This window comes from Andrena cerasifolii, chromosome 5, assembly GCF_050908995.1.
Source record: "Andrena cerasifolii isolate SP2316 chromosome 5, iyAndCera1_principal, whole genome shotgun sequence".
NCBI lineage: Eukaryota > Metazoa > Arthropoda > Insecta > Hymenoptera > Andrenidae > Andrena > Andrena cerasifolii.
Genome location: NC_135122.1, coordinates 16623443 through 16638230, shown reverse-complemented (window position 1 = coordinate 16638230; position 14788 = coordinate 16623443). Strand labels below are relative to the sequence as shown.

Sequence of the window (14788 nt, the reverse complement as noted above, 5' to 3'; positions counted from 1 at the left end):
AGTGGTGGGGATAGCGTCCGTATCGTGTACACCAAACCGAGCCCGTAACGAGGAAATACTGTAGACAGGTGTTTCGACTCCTTTTCAGAATGTGTGAATTTTTCGCCTAGTTCTTTTGGCGGCCGATAGATTGGCGCTCAAGCAGAAAAAGCTGACTTTTTGCGCATAACTACTAAAAGCTCTACTACTAAAATCACATAAATGCATGCGTACATGGATTTGCTATCACAACGCCTCTCGCGACGACCAGAGGAACCAAACAGAAATCGGCACACAAAATCGCTGGAGTAAAGGTACTGAGTCGGAACACCTGTCTATTACACCGTGGGATACTTACCCCTATGTAAAACTCTCACTCTAAACAAGCCACACGTATACAAGCACGCACACACCTTTCACCATTTCAAACATTTCGGAGTAGTTGCTGTGTTGGACGCTGTTCATGAGCAGATGCCACTATATTCAGACTCGGTAAGACAGTTTGGGTGGCGACACGAACATCCATAAGGTGGTAGGTCTATCCTATACCTCGTCTGTGATATTACATTGTGTCGGTAAGGTAGGGATGATATCCGGGTTTCACAAATTTTACCAGTAGCTGTTGCATCGGCCCACTAGCTCAGTTAGTTCAGAACGTTTTCCTCGTACGCTACGCGCTCGCCAGGAAGGAAAGCGTAGCCGCATGTCTCATAGACCTTGAAAATGTATTTGAGGCGAAACTTCCGAAAACCGGTCAAACCCGATTGGGCTGAAATTTTGCAAATAGCTTCATTTTGCATAAAAATAACGTTTGCGAGAAGGATTTTTGGCGACTCGAAAATTTTTTTTTTACCATTTCAATGTCATTCTCTATCTTACCGACAGAGTCGAGAATCGGATTCAACAGTTATTCAAACATTCTCTTTATTATTCACTTTATTTTTGCAAAATTTGAGTCAAATTTAATAAGGAGAATGCATTGAAGCTTGGCCCCGTGTAAACTCACATCGGTTCGCTACCATGCTTTACGCGCCCGCGAGCGGGCGCGCGCCCCCCGCCCCAAACTAACCCAAAACCAATACTAATACCCAGTATCAAGCTGATATCTCTTTCTAAGTTGATCTCTGTTTTATAGATTTTAGGAGATTAATAAGGAGAATGCACTGAATAACTGTTGAATCCGATTCTCCGCTCTGTCGGTAAGATAGAGAATGACATTGAAATGGTAAAAAAAAAATTTTCGAGTCGCCAAAAATCCTTCTCGCAAACGTTATTTTTATGCAAAATGAAGCTATTTGCAAAATTTCAGCCCAATCGGGTTTGACCGGTTTTCGGAAGTATAGCCTATTAACCAATATGCTGCGCAACGAAAAATTTTATACAGACGGAAACAAGTCAAATTCCGATCTAACATTTGAGCTTGCGGACGGCATGCAACAGGGAACAGTTACCGCCCCAGCCCCTTTTAACTTTCATAATGCTGACATTCCAAATCTTTTCAGAATGGCGAGCGCGAGTGATATATCCACGCTGTTCTTTGCAGACGACCTAATCGTGTTCATCAGAGGTAAAAATATAAAAATACTTCAGGAAAAAATACAAGGCATCTTTGACAAGATTAGTGACTATTACTCAACATGGAAACTTAAGATAAATCCACTTAAATGCGAAACGATTTTATTGAGAGATAAACTAGGAAACAAATGCAAAACTTTCAGGAAGACGTATAAATCCTTCAAGATAAAAACAAACGATACAGTAATTCCCCACCAAAAAATAGTTAAATACCTGGGTATTAATTTGGATGAACTCGTGCTTCTGAACAAGCATGTCGACATCTATCTTGTAAAGGTAAGAAAAGCATTCCACACCCATAGTAAAATCTTCTATTCGAACTATTTAAATTCTAGGATCAAAATCATTTGCTACATGCTTCTAAGTAGTTCAATTCAACATGGCACGATCATCATACGGTACGAAGGCACGCGCGATCGCGATCAAACCGAACGTTAGATCATCAATGTTATGGTGATAAGATAGGAGCCGCCTCTGATCCTGTTCATAGTCGCGTCCAACTCGGAAGTATCTGGGAAAACCGAGGACACTAATCACAATCTTTGGAGCAGTTCAACTGATCGTTATCAGTTATCCCTAATCCCCAAAACGCACTCAATAATGTGTTATCGTTCCTTAAAGCGACCCAAGATAAAGCTGTGGTGAGAACACAGTGGCAAAAGTTTTCATTCGCAACCAGCATTACGATCAATTTCTCCAGGGCAGTATCTAAAATCTAAAACAACCCGTCGACCAGGCGTACGTTCCTCCTGCTCGAGTGGACTCTTTGCCCGTGTCATCCGTCAATGAAATTCGATACGGTCGGCAACGCTGTACGCTTGTGCGCAAAAAAAAAGTGTCAGCATATGCGGCAAAATGAATTTCCACGATGAAGCATGGTAATTCCCTGCGGTTCAGGGGCGTACAATTCGAGACGCGTCACCCTTCGCCCCAGGAGGGTGACGAAGCGGTATGCGCCTGCCCCTTGCAACTGCAGTAACGCGTATCCCACGCAGCCAGAAGGGCACTTTACCCACACGTTCCAGGAACTTATCGATCCCTCTGCAAGCTGAGCTTTCTTTGGCTAAAGCCGACGTCACCAACGGCTGCTGATAGGCAGAATTCAACTCGGAACGAACGCCATTGGTCGGCGAGCCGGTATAAACGGTGCTTTCACAGTAACCTGTTTCAGTTGTGTTGTTATCCACTCACTGTACACTTGGTAAGTCCCGTTCGCTCAGCCCAACATCATTCCCTACTGTGTTTTCGTTACATCGCCGCCATTCTTTTAATCGTTCTCGTACTCGTCAATGATTTCTGCAATTAAACCTACCGAAGTGTCGTTGCGTTTATGTAAGCAAACGCCTGTAATTCCGCGAGTGAAAAACGTTACGTTTCAAATGGTCCGAACCGAGCTCGTCGTTCGGCAGCGTCTGGAGTCGTTTTAAGTGGCAGACGCGCGATCGTCTGCGGAATAGAGTAGATAATTTTAGCGTTTGAATTATTGGCTCGAACAGAGTGGAGGGAGCCGTGGAGTGCTGACAGTTTACTTTCACCTTTTGGCATTCCTAAATATTCCATCGTTCTAAAAAAGGAATCGATGTCCGCCAACGGTCGCGACGCTCGCGAATACGTCCAGCCGAGGCACCTATTTCCGCTGGGATAACATCGCGAAATTGCGAAGTTGCATTATAGAATACTAGGAAACTGTCACGCTGACATTTCGCTTTACGTTCACGTAGCCATTTTCATCTAAGGTCACGAATGAAAATTTAAAGATGTCAGCAAAGTTCTTTCCCGATACGATCGTCTGCAGCCCCTGCAATGCATATGCGCGTATCGGAACGGCCACATCGATTCGTCGAACCCACACACGAACGTCTGTGACGACACGTTGGGAATTGGAGTAGTTCCGGGAAATCTTGACTACCTATGTCGGCCGGTCGTACAAATACAAGGCTATAGAAACGAAAGATTTTATCGCGAGGGACTTCGCAGCGACGATAGGTCGAAAAGTAAACGCGGACAACGAACTTATCGCGTTACTTGACACGGGACGCTATTTACAAGGAGACGCGGAAGGAATTGCCCGCACCTTTTTTTCCCGTTCTTTTATTGATCCTCTTTGTACTTTGCAATGTGTGGAACAATTGAACGAATGGGTTGCATAGAGAACACCTACAGTTGCCACCGCGTTCGTGTCGAGGATAATCAATATAGTGCCACTTTCCAACGGTCGTCCTCTTGCGCAAAGATATGCCAGGACCTCCGCCTTTTTTAGAATCGTTCGGTGTCGTTGGAAAGGAGGGTCGAGGGTTCATAGTCCAGACATCTTGTTTACAATCGGAGCGACCGTCGCAATAGGAGCAGAAAATATGTACATACATTTTAAGTGACAGATGTTCGGTGACGCGGTTGACAGCAAACAGATTTATATTGAATGTTAATAGGGTAGATATACCATTCACTGTCAGTGTCCCTATTGCTGCCACTTTATTTATTTCGTTTAAAAAAAAACGCAACGTATAATAGACGTATAAAGAACGTACTAGAATAATAAGAAGAACAGTCCCAATTTTATGATAAATTCTTTTTTACACTATTCTTTATACGTTGCGCGTTTATTAAATAAAATAAATGAAGTGGCAGTAATAAGGACGCTGGCAGTAATTGGGACATTTACCCTACAGGCTGCTCTCCAGTTTGCGAGTCAATGTAGTTTTTCGCGGGTATAAGAGGACTTAGGAAAAGGCTGAAGGAAACCACTGCAAGAGAAATGATTAGAAGCGTGCCACTAACAATTCCATGGCCATCTGGTTGACCGTCAGCTGGCTGAACTCTCGAGATGCCCGACAGTCGACAGCGTTTGTGGATCGTACAAAGGACTGTATTGACTCGCAAACGAGGGAACTGTATAATTTAAAATAATCCCGGACCGCCTTTCGTCTACGTCCTTTCTCAGAGCGGCTGCCTTTAATAGTATAAATAATGGCGATGCGTGCAATGGTGCAGGCGCATGGCCGAAGTCCACGATCGATCGCATTGTTTGCAAGCGAGTTCCCATAGCCTTTCTACGAAACGTCGCGCCGGCATTACGCATTCTCGACGGAGAAATCGTTCAACTGTGCGGATAGAATTGGACTTTATAATAGAAACCGGCGGCCGAAGGTTACGACAAGCGATTCTCAATGTTTACCATTCCATTTCGAACGCCGGGGAACTTCTCCTACCCCAACACAGACACCGATCTAAACTTCGTACTCTCCGCTGCGTTTCAATAACACAGTGGGGTACTGCCGACGTTATCGCACGGAATTTGTCAGACACAAAGAGCATTATTTTTAACACGGCTTAAACGCCTCGATCCGCAGCTCAGACGCGCCCGGGAATTTACGAATCGCTGATACAGACGGGGACACGAAATTGAAATCCGTTCCGTCGAAAAGTGAGCGGACCACGCACGCATTCGCTTGGAAGCTGGACTTTGCCCTGGTCTCCTCGTCCAACGGCACTCCCACTGTTCTCTTCTCCCCGACCGAGAGCATCTGGGTCGTGCCATTGCGCCCTGATCTACGAGCAAAAAATCAGAGAAATCGAAGCGTCGCCCTTGGCTTCCGCGTGAAACGTGCCACTCGCTCGTAACATTTTTTTGCCTTAACCGAAATAGCCACGCGGCTGCCGTTACTGGTTGCGAATATAAACCTGCTCTGTCGTTGCGGGAAACGAACGAATTCAGTGTTGACGTTCTGGGTACGAAAAAAAAAAGGCGGAAAGAGTCATAAAGCGCGGACGTCAACGTTTTTTTCTCCGAAACATATTGCGTTTCTTTTCTCGACGAATAATTCGGTGGAGAGGCACTCGCAGGTCGGATCGCTCAACTTATTCGGCTCGGTAACGACCGCTCGACTGCTTAGAATCTCGCTGGCGACGGTCCAGTATTTTTCTGCGCGTTCTATTTTCGCGATCGTGGTCGCGATCTAAGTTCGGCCGGCCACGCGTGCACAGCACCTGAAACGTCAGGGACTTTCGCGGTGCATCGGTGGCACGGTCGCGTCGACGTCGCGTGTCGGTAATTGAATAAAAAGCCACGCGTGGGAAAAGACGTGGATATCGTGACGCACGCGCCGCGATAACGCCGATATTTCTAGACAAAACAATTCGACTGTGATAGATTGCGACGACTGGGGCTACCGTGTGCCGCGACGATCTCTGTGTGGGTGTCCCTGATAACAGTGATTTACCTGGCTGGCGGTTAGTGTTCCCCTCTGTCGAGCGATCGGTGGTTCACGCTGCTCGCGTAGCCTCGAGTGGGTCGTTGAACTTTTGGTCTCCGATATGTGCCTTGTCCCCGTGCAAACCCGAGGCAGCATCTCTGTTGGAACCTGCCCCGGCTCTGTTTAATCCAATTCTCTCTTCTTTTCTTTTACAGAAGAATAGTATGTATAAAGTACTTCACAATCAAGACATTAAACACGAGTGCTCGCGGTCGGGTGGACTGCACGCGTATCCTGATCACTTCAGGGAACCTAAAAAGCTCTACCTTTAGATCAGCCGTGCGCTAAATGATCATTTAAAGGTTCCTGTCCTCTGGTAGGACTCTGTATATAGTGTACATATCGCTTTTCTAACCGAGGATCTCGCTGAGATAAGCCGAGCCAGCTCGAGGGATCGTACAAGTCATGCGGGCCTTTTAAGAAGGAGTCGAGAATTCGGAAAAAGTTCGCACTGTATCTCCCCGCACACACGCATCAGACGCACGCACCGCCCGGAACCACGTATCAGCAGTGATCCTAAATCGACAAGGAGTGTTAGAGGGGAACAGGCAAGATGAGTACCATTAAGCGACAGCAAGACGACTTCCCCCTTTGGGTGAAGTTCCTCACCGCTGGCACGGCGGCCTGCATCGCTGACTTAGCGACGTTTCCATTGGACACCGCCAAAGTCAGAATGCAGGTAACTACACCCACCCTTGACAATTACCTTCGCGGCCTGGAGAAGAGCATCTAGGGGCGGTATTCTCAGCAGTTGCTTATTCTTAAGATCGTCCTAAGCATGCGGCATCCTCTACTAACCTCGTAGACTATTAGAGGATGCCGCGTGCTTAAGAGGATCTTAAGGGGGTATACCCGTTTGAACCCTCGGAAAATGTATACATTTTGTGGATTTTTTTACAAGTCAACGGTTTGATGCAGATTTCCCGTTTTTTAACTATCTTTACATAGTATTATGAACTACTTATAAAAAAAGTTTCAGTTAAAAAACTATTGTTTTTCGGAAGTTACGGATACATGCCCGAAAGTCTCTCGATTTTAGACGGCTAAACGGTGGCCCTAAAAACTCGCGCTACGTTCAACCAATTTACTTCAAATTTTGCATGCAGAATCATAATAAGATTCCGCATCGTCCAACGAAGGCGATTTTGAAAATTTTGAAAAATAAAGAAATGCTGAGAGATCAAAGGTAAAGTTAAATTTTTCTAAGAGAAAAATCCACCTTTTTCCTTTATAAATAATAAACGGGGAATCGAAATAAAAGAAGCCTTCGTTGGACGATGCGGAATCTTATTATGATTCTGCATGCAAAATTTGAAGTGAATTGGTTGAACGTAGCGCGAGTTTTTAGGGCCACCGTTTAGCCGTCTAAAATCGAGAGACTTTCGGACATGTATCCGTAACTTCCGAAAAACAATAGTTTTTTAACTGAAACTTTTTTTATAAGTAGTTCATAATACTATGTAAACATAGTTAAAAAACGGGAAATCTGCATCAAACCGTTGACTTGTAAAAAAATCCACAAAATGTATACATTTTCCGAGGGTTCAAACGGGTATACCCCCTTAAGAATAAGCAACGACTGAGATTACCGCCCATGGATGTAGCCAATACTGAAACCTGACCGCCCTCTTCTTGCAGGCAGCCAGTCTTCGGGAGGTGTCTACATTTATTTCTGCCTCTATTCCATTTTAACGAATGCTTGACGGTTTTTAGATTGCCGGAGAAGCTCGCCCCGTCCTGCTCGCGGCAGCGGATGGCTCCATGCTCGCGATGAGGGGCACCCAGCCGGGATTATGGAGGACAGTAGGGAACATCGTCCGAATCGAAGGAGCAAGGTACGTCATTCACGATCCTGACCGTAATTTAAGAGAAAGAAAGGGGTAGGTAAACCATACGAGTTACGATTGTACATAGATCATTGCGTACAATATACCTCTGATTCGGATCGAGTGATAACGGGGGCTAGTTTTTCCACGCCCGCTCGATGGTTCGATTGAAATTTCCCGTACTGGCCGATGATTGTCACATGGCTGTTTCCTTCTTGCAGTAACCGTGTTCTCGATTAGCCAGCAATTAACTGTCTCTGAAACAGCTTCTTTTTACGCCGATTGCGCGCGCGGTGCCGTGACTCGATTGCTCTTCGACTATCGTTGTTTCCTAACCACTGGCCCGATCGACGCTCCTATCACTGTCGCGCCCTATAAACGGGCTAATTATAAATAAACGAGCGGATCACGCGGCACATTGGCCGAGTGATCTGTTAATCTTCGAAACGGTTGGATAAATGGGACATCGGCTCGCGGTTTCGAGAATGCAGACGGAACGGTTAAATTAGGGTTGTTTCACCTCTCGGGACAGTGACGGGCAGCGATCGATTGGCCCTGGCGCGTTAATGGGACCGCGATGTAGAAGTCCGATAAATCGCTGACGCACCGACAGCTACTTTACTTTCGATTACTCTTGCCCGTTTCCTAACGCTTACTTACCGGTTTTACTTACCTACTTTGTTCTCCCTTCTTTCGTAGCTTCGATTCGATCACCGTGTCGAGTGCCATCGGCCGTGCGATGAGACGGCGGACTTATGTAACCCGCTATCGCGCACGTGCGCAATTTCTGCCTTGATAATGGAACACGCCTATGGCACTCACCAGTTTCTACCTTATTGTTTCTTTTCTCTCTCGCAAAGCGCGCGTGGTGCCGCTCCATTTTCCTCCGCAGGTGGCTGAACGGTGAAAGACAATCGTCTCGATTACCCTTGCCTGTGTATTCTAGATACGAGACACGCGCGATCGTGAATGGCTCTGCTCGAACGTTAATGGAAAAGCACCACGCGGCCACCCACCCACCCGCCTCCCGCTCCGCGGAAACTTCTCGTTTCCACTTGGCAGCTATTCTTATTTTCTTTGCTTCTGTTTATTTTGCCTTTGCTCGGCCAGCAGCTCTCCTGCTAACGACTGCCGGATGCGGTGCTTCCCTTGGTTTGCGCTTCGACCGCGAATGCGATATGTCGGATAACCGTGTCCAGCTCTCTCGGCGCAAGCTCTCTCCCGGTTAAACTCATTGGCTCGCGGGCCGTTCTCTTTTCTCTCGCGCTCCTCCGAAATCTTTCGCATGTCTCACGCGTCAGGGAGACCCGCCCTACTTGCAGAATAAAAAACGTAACGATACCGGAGCAAAATAATAGATTCATCCTTTTCACCGGAGGACGAAATGGGGGAGAGGAGGAGAGAGGCGATAACGAAAAGAAATCGTAATGTAATCGAGCATTGTAAAGTCAATTTAAACGAAGGAGAGCAAATCAAAATGAAAGAGAGAGAGAGAGAGAGGGAGAGAAAAAGAGAGAGAAAAACTGTCGGACATGAATTTTACAAAATGCAAAAAAAAAATACCCTGGGCTACGTTTGAGGGTAAATTGTGAGGGCGGTGAGCTTGAGCGAGGGTGGTTACAGGAGCCTGTACGGAGGTCTGTCCGCGGGACTCCAGAGACAGATGTGTTTCGCCAGCATACGGTTGGGCCTCTACGACGGGGTGAAGTCACGCTACGCTGGAATCATCGACGGTACATCCAACAAACTCCTAACTTTTTGATTACGTAATCCTTACGACTCTAACCGGGTAGGCGCGCGTGCGAGCGCCACACACACACACACAGGCCGCCTCTATCGTGTTCGCACGAACGAGTGTGACAATGATACGCGTAAGTAACGGCCAGGGGGTGGTCCAATCACGACAACCCACCGCCCAGCCAGCTACGTGCTTTTTCCACCAGAAGGAAGCTCTCGCAAGATACGTACGTCTTCGCGCGAATCCGAGACACCGTTTCGTTTACTCTTCCTTTTTTTTTTTTTAAATATTTTTTTCAAGTCGAATACGAATCTCGTTTCTCTTAGCCGTCGTCGTTTCCACGATTGGAAGTCGCTCCCTCCTTTGAAAGGAGGCGAGAGGGTGAAAGAAGCCGGAAGGGGTTGCCAATGCAACCCCCCTCTGCGGACTGGATAAATCGCGAAATCACCGTAGCTTTCTGCACTCGGAAGTAATTATTGCGAGGAACGGTATTTATTCATTTTCGTGTTCCTTTTTTAGTGGTTTCATCGGTTTCACGGGGTACGACTCTCCCTTCCCCATAGCTCGTGGGGATTGGAAACGGATACTCGTTAGAGTTCTTCTTCTCATCGGTAACGAACGCTAAATGTAAACGGGTCGCGTCGCGAGTTTCGCGATCCACCTTTACTTTTCGCCGTAGCATGTAAACCTTTCCTTTCGCGACTTATCGATCGAGATTGTAACTGACTTCTTACCGTCGCTGAAATCCGTGTAAATCGGTGGCATAAGAGGTGCTCGTGATCGACGACAAGTGTCCGCCTCGGCTCCACGAACAGCTTATTCGACGAATGGGCCTCGTAAGTTTCAATCACACCCTGAAGCATCGCCACTTCTCGTCGATCACCGAGTGTATACTCGATCACTGCGGTACGCGGCTCGTACCGGCACACTGTACTCTTCTGGTAGCGTCATGATAATCGTCGATAGCTTAATGAGTTACTCTTTAGAGGCAACATTGATTGTAATCAGCAAGGTGATCACTGAGCCAATAAACATGATTAACCGCGCAGAGCGCGAACTGTCCCCACCCCGTATCCCATTTTGTCGATTGTAAGAGAACAGCCAACAAATACGAGCTAAGAGATTAATGAAAAGAACCCCCTCAGATAACTCGCTGCGACGGTAAATTTTCACCGTGGACTTTTGTCTTAGCAGGTAATAAAGGGAGCGGCGGATCGAAGAATATTTCCGTGCGCATCGCTGCTGGGATCACGACTGGCGCCTTGGCGGTGCTCTTTGCTCAGCCGACCGATGTCGTCAAGGTCCGCCTGCAGGCTGGAAGTATTGGACGATCATCGGTGAGATACAGCTCGACCCTGCAGGCGTACAAGAACATCGCTGCCGAAGAAGGGACGCGGGGCCTTTGGAAAGGTACAAGTTCGCCATTTGCATGCAGCGAACACGGCGTTGCTCCCGGCCAGCCGACAGTAAAGATCCCTCGCAAATTGCTGGCTTCCGCTGGCATTGCTTGTACCGATACGAACGCTCCCTTAAGTCCTCCGCGATTACCTCGCGCTATTCCCAGCTGTTTATCTAGAATCTCCGGCTCTTTAATACGAATCCTCGCCGCGAGGCATCCTTCGCCTCCCATCGTTCCCTAGAATCCAGCCCCGATCCGAACAAGACCGATTTAGAATCTAGAAACGATACTCTCCCACGTCTGAAGCATTATAGAACGCAATGTAACGCTGTGCTCCATTCAGGAACCGTTCCGAACATCTCGAGGAACGCGATCGTGAACGTGGCGGAGATCGTTTGCTACGACATCATCAAGGACTTCATCCTGGACCGCGGCTACCTCCGCGACGGAATCCCTTGTCACGTAACGGCCGCGGTGGCAGCGGGGCTCTGCACCACCCTGGCCGCGAGTCCCGTCGACGTGGTGAAGACTCGTTACATGAACAGCGCCCCCGGCGAGTACAAGGGCGTCAAGGACTGCGCCGCTCGCATGATGATGAAGGAGGGCGCGGCCGCGTTCTACAAGGGCTTCGTGCCGAGCTTCACGCGTCTGGTATCCTGGAACATCGTACTCTGGATCACCTACGAGCAATTCAAGATCTACGCTAGAAAGATGCACGACGGCCAGTAAATCCGCTCGCGGTGTCATACGATCGACCTACGCAATCGTCGATTCTGGCGCACCACGCGCCGTGTTTTAAACCAACAGCAGCTTCGTCAACCTGTACTCGATACATCGTGTAGCTTAGGGATGGGAGGATGTCCTTGTATCGTTTAGACGTCTCGTCGTATGGGATAGAACCTTGCCTGCCGTCGTTCGCACTTCGATCTCTACTTAAGTACTTGGAATCTGAAACAATGCACGTTACCGAATCATCGAACGTTACAATTGCTTTCTATGATCGTAGATCAATCAGATATACAGTCTTCTATACAGTCTTTTAAGCGAGGAATCCACCGGGAAGCTAAGCTATGCTATGCTACGTTTTAAAAAAATTAGTTTCAATACATTCTTATGAAACCGTTTCCACCAAAAGCTACGTGAAAACATAGCAACGCGTAGCATAGCTTGGCTTAGCTTAGCTTAGCTTCCCGGTGGATTCCCGGCTTTAATCAGACCGCGCTTCTCTGCCTAATACGTATCCGTATGTAACAATTACCCCTAGAATTCTTGCCTATGCATACGTAGAGGGTGCAAAGTTTCCATAGAAAAGCTAACGCTGCTCGCATCAAGGCTTCAGACACATTCTTTAAAGAGAGGTATCGCCAGAGATTTAAGCACGAGAGAATACAAATTCAAACGACTTTCTTTAACCGCGCCGATGGCTTGATTGCAAACGACGGCAGCCAATTCTCCCATCCATCGTTGTACCTTTAAGTTCTTTTCTCTCCCCGTAGACGCGACCGCGCGTGCACTCGGTAAAAAATAAATTTCAAATCAATCAATCGTCGCTCGTGATTCGGCATGGAGAACGGGGTAAGCTTGTCCGTCCGAGATTCCTCCAGACGCGATTCAAGCATTTGGTCTAGTTGCACTTTCAAATTGGATTTTAAATTACTGACTAACGATGAAAAGGGAACGAGGAATTAAGAAAGGAAGACACGGTCTTCCGTTCAATGCATTTCGTCATTTAGCGGAGTGCACGTACGATCGAGGATATCTTAGAGATCTCTCGATAATCCACGAAACATTTTGGCTACGTAAGTCAGCTTTAGGGGCAACACTTGTAATAGGACGATAGGAAGAGAAAAAACCGTTTCGCAGTGGATAAGTAGTACGGATATCGCGCCAGTCAGACAATAAGGTTCCAAAGATCTTTCATTTCGACGTGTGTTTGCGGGGTCTGCTGAGAGCTACACGCATCGTAATTCTAATAATTTATGTTTACCTAGACTCCGATGATTAATTGGTGCAGGGATTGCGAGCCGCGGGCTAACGAGGATCCTTCGCTGACTATAATAATTGCAATTCATTCTTACGTTAACGCGGGGGTATGATTTGTCGCTAATAATCACCGGGCACTGTAACATGGGCAGGTGTTTCATCGACAGTCTCGTTTCGGGTCAATTAATATTATACAGGGCACAATTTTTATCGAATTTCGATCGACGACTTGTAGTCTGTTTATTAACGGCTACTTTACCATCTATTGATGTACGTTTCACATTAAAGAGCAATTCTTATCTTATTAATTCCGACTGTGTCGTCTCTCTTTGAGTTCTATTCGCACTTTAAGATATCGGTCATCGATGACGAACAGTCGTCCAGCGTCGAGCTTCGATCTTCGTGAAATCTGTAACTGGCTCAAACTGTAGCTCAAACACCGCACAGTATTATATAGTCGATATCGTTTGTATCTAACGTTAACCAATGTTCAGCATTCTATTACAGTTCTCTTACCGATTTCAGGAAGATCGCAGTCACGGTATCCTCTGATTAATTCTACGATGTAAGGTGTCTTTAAGGTTTCCTTTTAATTGTAGGCCTTCGTTTTTAGTCGAATCGCACAGTTTGTCAGAACGTACCTAGAAAAGGGCAAAAGGATATACGAAACGCTTGCGTGTTCTAGAGTTTAATGAGCGCCCACTTAACAATAAATTAGCGTGACTTAGCGTGGTCGTAGGTAGGTCGCTGGTCGAACTATCATTAATCACGCCCTGGTGGATTGACACGTTAGATCGACTGAACATTTCTATCGCGCACTTAAATTTTACACGTTTCCAACGCTAAAGAAAAGAGACTTTCAATCGCTCTGGTCGTTGCAATTCGATCTTCACGTTTACCTCTGTTTCCATCTCGATCTTGCAACAGATGGTTCGTAGTTTTGTTACGCCTCTTCTATTTTTTCGATTCATTGGAATCTTGTTCGCCGCTTTCGAGAACCTCCCTTCGCTATCGAAATTTAGATTTACCGATTCCAAATTGTATTAACAACACCGGCCACCGTATGTATCGCTTGTAAACAGTTTGTTTAAACGCGAGCAACGCCAGCCCGAATTTGATAAACTTTGTGCAGGAAGCGGGGCGACCGACGACCGTTTAGAAGACGGAATCTGCTTAATCGATAGGGAGGTTCTCGCTGGCGATGTGACAGTGTGCTTTGATTTTTTCACTCTGTTTGCGGTTGGATAGATGGAAGAAGAGTTAGAATTCTAACGACACTTCTGTTCAATTGATAATAAGCTTTTATTTCGTACGATCACATCCGTTAGAATATCACATAAGTAATGTAAACAGCGAGGTATAGTGAAAGGAAGTGAACATTATTTCCCAGAGAACGTAAAAGTTTCGTTTACTTTTAAGGGATGAATGGGTAATCTGTATTCCAACGATCGGTACGGCGAAATCGTTTCAAATTTCATCGAAGTCTTCTGTTTGATTGGTCGGGCCTGTTAATTTGAAATCGAGGAAGCACCTTGCCTCGCGCTGTAACGATCCTTTCAAAATTTAGACAGTGAACCCGAAGAGACACTGCAAAACGTCCATCCGCGATGGTGCCGGGCTCGTTCGCGTACGATGCTGAGAAATCCTGGTGCACCTTCGTATCGTCGTCGCATTTTCTCGCACGTCCGAGACGCTCAAATTTAACCAGCAGTTCCAATCTCCAAAAGGCATGTTGACGCGTTCATTTCCGATGATATATACGAGCGGGGCTTCAGTTCTAGGTAGGATATCTCCGTAGGTGTAGCTTGATATTTGTTACGAGTTTTAAATAAAAATTCTTCAAAGTGTACAGAACGTTCGTTGTACATTTCATTCTGGGCCTCCCGGAGCCTGCGCAGCCCTGGGCAGTCTGTTCAAGCCTCAAAGTCGGACTCGTCGGACTCGCAGCTGGACGAAATGTCATCCTCCATGCACCCTGACTCCTCGGGAATGCCTTCTCCCATGGGGATCCTACGCGAGAAGGAGGCCATTAACC

The 14788-nt window shown here is 46.7% G+C and overlaps 3 protein-coding genes across 13 annotated transcripts in view; 1 reads left to right on the top strand and 2 right to left on the bottom strand.

Moving 5' to 3' along the window:
- Positions 1–3346, bottom strand: part of LOC143368874 (lachesin) — a 288084-nt gene extending 284738 nt beyond the window's left edge. For both annotated transcript variants that reach the window (XM_076812073.1, XM_076812076.1), the window contains exon 1: positions 2867–3346. The gene's annotated coding sequence lies outside the window, so the exon portion shown is untranslated. The remainder of the gene's footprint in view (positions 1–2866) is intronic.
- LOC143368877 (dicarboxylate carrier UCP2) lies at positions 2595–14607 on the top strand. 4 transcript variants are annotated; one of them, XR_013085299.1, is made up of 7 exons: positions 2595–2755; positions 5963–6486; positions 7521–7642; positions 9257–9366; positions 10563–10781; positions 11114–11750; positions 11957–14607. XR_013085299.1 is itself a non-coding variant. In XM_076812086.1 (6 exons), exons 2-6 carry the CDS (start codon positions 6361–6363, stop codon positions 11497–11499), a joined length of 960 nt encoding a protein of 319 aa, XP_076668201.1. In that variant the 5' UTR covers positions 2595–2755; positions 5963–6360; the 3' UTR covers positions 11500–11764. The 4 variants fall into 4 exon arrangements, 3 of the variants coding, with proteins under 3 accessions (XP_076668201.1, XP_076668199.1, XP_076668200.1); XM_076812086.1 differs by lacking the exon at positions 11957–14607 and having other exon boundaries at positions 10566–10781; positions 11114–11764; XM_076812084.1 differs by lacking the exon at positions 11957–14607 and having other exon boundaries at positions 11114–11764.
- Positions 14032–14788, bottom strand: part of LOC143368863 (cytosolic carboxypeptidase 1) — a 36272-nt gene continuing 35515 nt past the window's right edge. For all 7 annotated transcript variants that reach the window (XM_076812045.1, XM_076812047.1, XM_076812043.1 and 4 more), the window contains one exon: positions 14032–14763. Coding sequence is in view for 1 of the 7 variants with exons in the window: in XM_076812042.1 (XP_076668157.1) it covers positions 14667–14763 (97 nt within the window). In the remaining 6 variants the exon portion in view is untranslated. The remainder of the gene's footprint in view (positions 14764–14788) is intronic.